The 9,062-nt window shown below is 38.6% G+C and overlaps 1 protein-coding gene across 1 annotated transcript; it reads right to left on the bottom strand.

The window, feature by feature from the left end:
- Positions 1 to 4,320: 4,320 nt before the first annotated feature.
- LOC138888561 (uncharacterized) lies at positions 4,321 to 4,797 on the bottom strand. Its single transcript, XM_070170447.1, has one exon. It carries the CDS (start codon positions 4,795 to 4,797, stop codon positions 4,321 to 4,323), a length of 477 nt encoding a protein of 158 aa, XP_070026548.1.
- Between the last annotated feature and the right edge of the window lie 4,265 nt (positions 4,798 to 9,062).

The following is a 9,062-nucleotide window of genomic DNA, read 5'->3' as shown; positions in this document are numbered from 1 at the left end:
GAGCTTTTGTGCTTCCAATTTGGTACCTGAATCTTATTAGTAGAGGACCCAGGTATGTCTGGCTGAGGTTCTTGGCTGCTTCTTACTTCAGCAAGTGGAGTACCTTGGACTGCATCAACAACTCTATTTTCAGCTTCAGTTGGTGTGATCATGGGATCAGGTTACTCTCCAATAGATGGAGGTGTAATTGCATCATCTTCACTAGATTCCTTTACATGACTCATCATGTCTGCTTTTCCATTTGCCATGTCAATAACTTCTCCTGGAACAGATAAAGGTTTTCCATCTTGATCAGCATGTTTGTCCTTCTCACATGAGATGTGAGATTCATCAAAGATCACATGTATACTTGCCTCAACAAATTGAGTCCTTTTGTTGTAAACTTTATAAGCTTTGCTTTGAGATGAGTATCCCATAAAGATTCCTTCGTCACTTTTAGCATCGAATTTTCCAAGAGTATTCTTTCTATTGTTGAGAACAAAACAGTTACACCCAAAAGTCCTTAGATATGTCAGCTTGAGCTTCCTTCCATTCAGCAGTTCATATGGAGTCTTGTTCAGAAGGGACCTGATCATGCACCTATTCACCAAATAGCAAGCAGTATTGACAGCTTCTGCCCAGAAATTCTTTGCAATCTCACAGTCAATCAACATTGTCCTTGCCATGTCTTCAAGAGTTCTATTCTTCCTCTCCACAATACCATTTTGTTGAGGTGTTATTGGAGCTAAAATATTATGAGTGATACCATTTTCAGTTCAAAACTCATCAAATTTGGTATTATCAAACTATGTCCCATGATTAGACCTGATGCAAGCTACATTATTACCCATCTTCACTTGAATATTTTTGATGAAGGCAACAAATACTTCAAAATCCTTGGTTTTGAGAAACAGAGTCCAGGTGAATCTGGAGTAATTGTCAACTATAACGAAGATATATTTATTTCCTCCCCTACTTTCACCCTCATAGGTCCACATAGATCCATGTGAAGAAGATCAAGTGGCCTTGAGGTACTAACTTCCTTTTTGGGCTTGAACGAGGATCTGACTTACTTGCCTTTACACATGCATCACACATTTTGTGATCCTTGAAGCTTGACTTGGGCAGACCACGAACCACGTCCTTCCTAACCAATTTGTTCAGCAACGTGAAGCTTGCATGGCCCAGCCTCCCATGCCATAATTTAGCATCATCATTAACATCACTTAAACAATTGAGATCACCATTCTGTAGAGATTTAAAGTTAGCAACATAGATATTTTTGTATCTTTTTTCTACTAGCATCACCTCACCAGTCACTAGGTTTGTAACTATACATATTTTTGGCACAAATTCCACCGCATTTCCCTTGTCACAGATCTAGGAAACACTTATCAAGCTATACTTCAACCCATTCATATAGTACACAGTTTCGATTGAGTGTGAGAGAGACTTCTCAATCCTTCCAAATCCCAGAATGTATCATTTATTGTCCTTTCCAAAGGATACACTCCCTCATTCCAAGGCCTTAAGTGAAAGGAAATCATTTGTACTTCCAATCATATGCTTTGATCAGCCTCTATCCATATACCATTGTAGGTTGTTCCCTTTCACTGTTCCCTGCACAAGAAAATTAAGAGTTAGACTTAAGAACCCAAACGAGTTTGGGTCCCTCGTAATGAGAAAAGGGGTAAATAAGTGATCTTCTGGTCTAAGCATGCATCATGCATCATTTATAAGAGGGAGCGGGTTCTCTATCAGTAGTTACTTTTTTAGCAAAAACTTTATTTTTCTGTTGTGACTGAAATCTGTCCTTAGAGTTTTCTTTAAAGTGCCCAGTGTTGCCACAGTGAGTGCAAAGCCAATTGTCAGGTACAGTAACGTACTTGCTATGAGGGTTGTAGGGAATCTTTTCCCTTTAGAACCCAATGCCTTGCCTGTTTCCCCCATTGTTGGTGTACATGGTAGTGATAGCATCAGAGGATCAGGTCCATTTGAGTGATTTTTCAAGGTCACTCTTCATTCTTCCTAGTTCTTCCCGAAGTTATTTATTTTTTTCAAGCTCAGCACACAGACTAGACTTCATTGAATTTAACTCACTTTCAAGCTTAATGTGTGCCTCACTTGAAACTTCCTTTCCCTTTTGAGAATTTCCAGGCCGACTCTCTATTTTAAGTTCCCCAATTATTTTCTTCAAGTCAACTATAGGTCATCTCTCTCATGCTTAATGTTAGAAACTCTCTAAATTAAGACTTCTTTTTCTTTTTTTGCACACTCAATGGTCTCTTTTAGGTCTACCACAACAATCATTAGATCATCTCTTTCATGTTTTATATTTGCAATTTTTTCATCTAAGGCAACATTCTCTTTCTTTAGGTTCTCAATTGTTTCTTTTAAATCAACTACAACGACTACTAGGTCATCTCTGGTCTGTTCTGCTTCTCCTAATTCCACAGTTAAAGCATATTTATCATTTATAAGACTGTGATAAGCATTAATTAACACATTTGCCAGAGATATAAGTTTTTTAGGAGAATAAGATTTTCGATTTCTCTGAACTTCCAGAAAATTAACTTCACCATCGTCATCATCTTCATCATCATCAGACTGAGTGTTAGTTTGTATGAGTCCACCAAATACTAGAGTACCTGGTCCTCCACAAGATTCTGCTGAGAATGCTAATAAAATAGTATGTAAATAAGGTAGAGGATTTTTACGTGAAAAAATCTCACACAAGGGGATAAAAAAACCACGACCTACACCTGTAGGCTTTTAACTTCACTAACTTGTAAAGAACCTATTACAAGCCACTTTGCAATGAATCCTATTGCAAAGGATTTAATCAACTAACTTGTGGTACTCTTACCACAAGCCACTTTGTGACTTCCTAGTTACAAAGGCTTTTTCTAACTTGTGATGCTTTCACCACAAGCCACTTTATATTTCTACAATTACAAAGACTTTTACTTATGACTAAATTTAGTCACAACATAAACTCAAGGAGTTTACGGATTTACAAGAGGATTCTTAATCAAACGCTTCTAGCTAAGCAGTTTAGGAGATATAACAAGTACAATAACAAAGTTACAACTCAACTAGGACAACAACAAGCTATCTTTTAGGAACTGGTCCGTAGTTGCGTTCAACTTTGTTCTTCAAGCTTGAGAGGATTGATTTTTTTGTTTTGTCAAGAAGCTTGAATGAGAAACTGAAACCTACAAGTGATGTTTTGTATAAAACTCATTGTATGTACATCTTGATCACATCACTTGAAATGATGTGAGAACTTTATTTGGTTAAGAGAATGAGTGAGCGCTGGAGACAGTGCAGTGCGGCAGAAATAGTGTCGTCAGTCACTCCATTTTCAGCTGTGTCCAATTGACTTTGTACTGCTCTGAGGGAACCACAAGAGTATCAAGTCCTTGTGTGGATTCCTAGCTCCTGAAGCTATAGCAGTTCACCTTTAGTTGGAATCCGTTAAAACTTGCAGTATAATCCAAGTAGGTCAGGTTCCCTATCTCGCTCTTAACAGTAAGTTTGTTAGATAATCAATGAGTTCTTAACAGTAGGTCAGGTTCCCTATCTGGCTCTTAACAGTAACATAAGGCAAAAATATTTAAATCCTATCAATTTCACCCTTTTTGATGATCACAAACTTAACATTTATCGAGTGGTTTTAGAGCAGTAAAGAACCAGTTCAAGTAACAGAGGAAACACGGGGTCACAGGGTTCCCCTTGAGACTATGCCTTATCGTGTTCCCCCTGAGACTATGCCTTATTGTAACAATGAGTTCCCCTATGTGTTCCTTTCCCCCCTTTTGGCATCATTAAAAAAAATAGAATAACAACACAAAGAAATCCAGCTAAGCTAACTCATGCCACATATGTGCACATATCATGATAGAGAATAGAACACAGAAAGAGAGTACTGACATAATAAAATGAGGATTGATATTAATAAAGCTTTAACTATGCCTCTGCTTGGAAAAAGCAAGACGCAACATTGGACTTGTTAACGAGAGCAGTAATGTTTCATCCCAACGTGTCTTGGCTTGCCACATTTATAACAGAGGTCATAATTTTTTGGCTTGCCAGAACTGCCCCTTTTTGAAATGCCTCCATTCCTGCGAACCATTTTCGAGAATCTTCTTGTCAAGTAAGCCATATCACCATCCTCACCACTTGAATCATTGTTGTATGTCTTGAGGACCAGATTTTTCTCCCTTTTGGGCTCTCTTCTTTCATTGCCCTTCTTCTTCTTCTTCTTCATCATCATCATCATTTCATATGTTTTCAGATTACTACAAGCTCATCAATGGTTAGCTCCTACAAGTCCTTCGCCTATGTAATAGTGTTCACTTTGCTTTCATAGGAGTTGGGCAGGACACTGAGTATTTTCCTGACAAGTTTGTTTCTTGAAATAATTTTTCCAAGAGAATAAAGCTCATTGATGATAGAGGTGAAATGAATGTACATGTCTTGGATGGATTCATCATCTTTCATCCTGAAAAGCTCGTATTCAGTTGTAAGCATATCAATCTTTGATTGCTTGACCTGTGTTGTTCCTTCATGAGCTATCTGAAGGGCCTCCAAAATTTCTTTTACTGATAGGCATGTCGATATCCTATTATATTCATCAGGAACAATGCCACAAACAAGGATTTTCTTTGCACGAAAATTCTTTTCTACGACCTTTCGATTAGTCTCATTGAATTCTTTCCTCGTCTTGGGAATGGCTACAGTTGGGTCGCCAAGATTCTTGGTAGGAACAAAGATTCCATCGTAGATAACATCCCATAGCTCTGAATCTTTAGCCATGATGAAGTCGTGCATCCTAGTCTTCCACCATCCATAATATTGACTATTGAACCTTGGTGGTCTGTAAGTAGACTGACCTTCTTCGAAGTTTGCGGAGACGCATGAGGATCCTTTCTAGGTGTTAGCCTAATAGAAAGAACCTGCTCTGATATCAATTGATAGAATTTAAGGGTCCACCAAATTATATAGAGAGCCATGTTCTCTTTTAGTTCCCACTGAAACCACGCACATTGCAGTAAGTAAATGACAAGAGGAATTTTACGTGAAAAATTCCCAGCTCAACGGGATTAAAAATCATGACTTACCCTTGTAGGATTTCAACTTCACTACTGAGCAACTTTCAGATTACAACCTACGTAACATATGAATTAACCTCTTAACCCTTCCCTAACTTGTAACACTCTATTACAAGCCACTTTGTAATAACTATATTACAAAGACTTTACAACTCGACTAACTCTAGCCAAGACACAAACACAATAGTTTATGATTTACAAAGAGTTTCCTATGCAATGCTTCTAAACAATTTAAGTAGGAATTACAATTGAAGAATTATTACAAAGTTACAACTCAATTAAGGACATACAATAACTTGATATGGGAAACTGGTCCGTAGCAGTGTTATTCTTTGTTCTTGATACACTTGAGAATCATTTTCTTGATGATCAATCACAGTGAGTGTGCTTGAGTGAAATCTCTAAGTGTTAAAGTGATTTGTTTTACTTTCCTTGATGTTAATAATATATTTGTGACATCACTTAGAATGATTTAAGCAAGGTAGGTAAAAGACACTCCCCATAAAGTTATCTGCTGCACTGTTTTTGCATTGTAGCGTGTGTAGGCAACAATTTTACAGCTGGGGCAGTTGACTTGTGCAGTTTCCTCAAAAAACGATAGCTATTTGTTCCCTCTGTTGTTCCTTTAACTCTGAAGAGTTGAACCATATCCCAAGCTGGAACCTTTTGATCTTAAGGTCTTGAGAATGTGTAACATGTTCCTTATCTGGTTCTTGACAGTAAGTTTGTTAGATAATTAAATTATAAAACAAGGAACTTAGTAACCTATTATTTGGGCATACCTTTTTGTCACTAAATTACAAAAGTTACATAGTTTGCCACGCTTAACATAGAAATTTGTTGTGGTTGGACATATATTTCTTGCTTCGGCTGTTATAGTTAGTCACTCGTAGTTATGTATATTATTGTTTTGAGGCACAGATTTCTGCTCTTCAAGCTCCTTACGTGCCATTGTCAGTATAGAAATAATTAAAATCATATATAGATGTGGAAGTAGTGCAGAAATATATCTTATTTCATATTCCTCATCATATCCCGCCGCAATATATTATGATTTTTTATTTTCCATCGAAATATATCTTTATTTATCCATTGCCAATTGACACACACACAAAAAAATACTCTTCCTGCTCAAATTTAGAAAAAGGTCCTATGCCAACAAACATTATTTTAGGTATATGACACCAATAAAAAATAACATATAAGATATGAATAAAGAAAAGACAAAAGACGTGTATAGAATCACTTTCCATTTGTTGAATATTAGAATTCTAACGACAACAACAACAAACTCAGTTTTCACAAGCGAGGACCGGAGAGGGTAGTGTGTACACAAACTTTACCCCTACCTTGAGGGTAGAGAGGTTGTTTTCGATAGACCTTCCGTTCAAGGAAAGAAAAAGAGATCAGTGACGACAAGTAATACCAACAACAAGATAATAAGAAAACAAGCAGTAACAATAACAAGATAATAAGAGAACAAGCAATATCAACAGCAATATAATAAGAAAACATGTAGTAATCAAGACTGACAATAACCGAAATACAAGGCTGTCACTATTACTGCTACCGAAATACAAGGCTGTCACTATTACTGCTACCGAAATACAAGGCTGGGACTATTATTGCTACTGGTATGAGAAAGACACGCACTCGATTACCTACTAACCTTCTACCTTAATCCTCGACCTTCACACCTTCCCATCAAGGGTCATGTCCTCAGTGAGCTCAAGCAACGCCAAGTCCTACCTAATAACCTCTCCCCAGTACTTTTTTGGCCTACCTCTACTCCTTTTCAGACCACCTGAGGCCAACCTCTCACACCTCCTCACTGGAGCATCTGTGCTTCTCCTCTTTACATGTCCAAACCACCTAAGCCTCGTTTTTTGCATCTTGTCCTCCACCGAGTCTACTCCTACCTTGTCCCGTATATCTTCATTTCTAATCTTATCTATCCTGGTATGTCCGTACATCCATCTCAACATCTTCATTTCCGATACTTTCATCTTCTATACATGAGAGTTCTTGACTGACCAACACTTTGCTTCATACAACATGGTAGGTCTGAACACCACTCTGTAAAATTTACCTTTAAGTTTAGGTGGCACATTCTTATCACATAAAACACCAGATGCGAGTCTCTATTTCATCCGTCCCGCTCCAATACGATGAGTAACATCCTCATCAATCTTTGTATTTCCTTGGATAATAGACCCAAGGTACTTGAAACTAGTTCTCTTATGGATGACTTATGTATCAAGCCTCACATCCATGTCTACACCCTCAGTTTTGTCACTGAACTTGCACTCTAAGTACTCAGTCTTGGTCCTATTCAACTTGAAACTTTTAGACTCCAAACTTTCGCGTTAACTCCATCTCGCGTCTCGTTAATCAAAACAATATCATCCGTAAATAACATACACTAAAGCACATCCCCTTGAATGTGGCGTGTCAGTATGCCCAACGCCAAGGCAAATAAGAATGGGCTAAGAGCCAACCCCTCGTGCAACTCCATCACAACTGGAAAGTGGTTTGAATCCCCCTCCACGGTCCTCACTCGTGTCTTGGCTCTATCATACATGTCCTTAATTACCCTAGTATAAGCCACCGGAACACCCTTAGCCTCCAAACGCCTCTATAGAATCTCCCTCAAAACTTTGTCATATGCTTTCTCTAGATCAATGAACACCATATGTAAGTCTCTCTTCCTCTCCCTATACTGCTCCACCAACCTCTTTACAAGATGAATGGCTTCTGTAGTTGAATGTCCCGGCATGAATCCGCTGGTTTTCGAAAATAGACACGTTCTTCCTCACCCTCGCTTCCACCACTCTCTCCCAAACTTTTATAGTATGGTTCAACAACTTGATACCCTATAGTTGTTACAAATTTTGGATATCTCCCATATTCTTATACCCCAGATCATCGTACTCCACCTCCATTCTTCAGGCTTTTCGTCCTAAAGATGGTGTTAAACAACCCAGTGAGACGTTCCAAGCCAGCTCTACCCACACTCTTCCAAAATTCTACCAGAATTTCATCTGGCCCAGTCGCTCTTCCCCTGCACATCTTACGCATAGCCCCCTCGACCTCCCCCATTTTGATACGCCTACAAAAACCAAAGTCACGTCGACTCTCGGAGTGCTCCAAATCATCCAACACAATACCCCTATACCCTTATTCATTTAGGAGTTTATGAAAGCATGTTTGCCATCTACGTCTAGTATGCGCATCATCCATCAATACTCTACCATCCTCATCTTTGATGCACTTCACCTGATCCGGGCACGGGACTTCCTTTTTCTCACCCTGGCTAGCCTGTATTGCTTCTTATCTCCACCCTTGTCACTAAGTTCTTCGTACAAACGTCCAAATGCTGACATTTTAGTCGTCGTAATCGCTAACTTCACCTCTTTCTTGGACATCTTGTACCACTCCCAGTTCGTCCTCTTCTCCTCTTCGTCCTTGCTCTCCACCAGTTTCAAGTGCGTTGTTTTCTTGGCTTCTATCTTTCCTTGGACCTCTCCATTCCACCACCAATTCGTTTATTTGCATCAAGCTTTCGGGGGGCTCATTCAAGGCTTACTCGAACTATTACTCAACAGAAAATAAGAGCTTTAGTTTCGGCTCATCGGGATAGGGATAGGAAAAAGAGAGATTTTCGTCGTTTGTGGATCACTCGGATAAACGCAGTAATTCGCGAAAGGGGAGTATCCTATAGTTATAGTAGATTAATACACGATCTGTACAAGAGACAGTTGCTTCTTAACCGTAAAATACTTGCACAAATAGCTATATCAAATAGGAATTGTCTTTATATGATTTCGAACGAAATCATAAAGGAAGTAGATTGGAAAGAATCCACCAGAATAATTTAAATGGAGTTCCCCGGAGAATGAACTCCGGGAAGGTAGAGTAGAAATTTCTATGAGAAAATATGCTAAAGTAGTCAAAATGAATGAACACGTT

Source organism: Nicotiana sylvestris, chromosome 3 (genome assembly GCF_000393655.2).
Source record: "Nicotiana sylvestris chromosome 3, ASM39365v2, whole genome shotgun sequence".
NCBI classification, from domain to species: domain Eukaryota; kingdom Viridiplantae; phylum Streptophyta; class Magnoliopsida; order Solanales; family Solanaceae; genus Nicotiana; species Nicotiana sylvestris.
The sequence above is the reverse complement of the archived record's forward strand: the minus strand, read 5'-3'. Positions and strand labels throughout refer to the sequence as shown.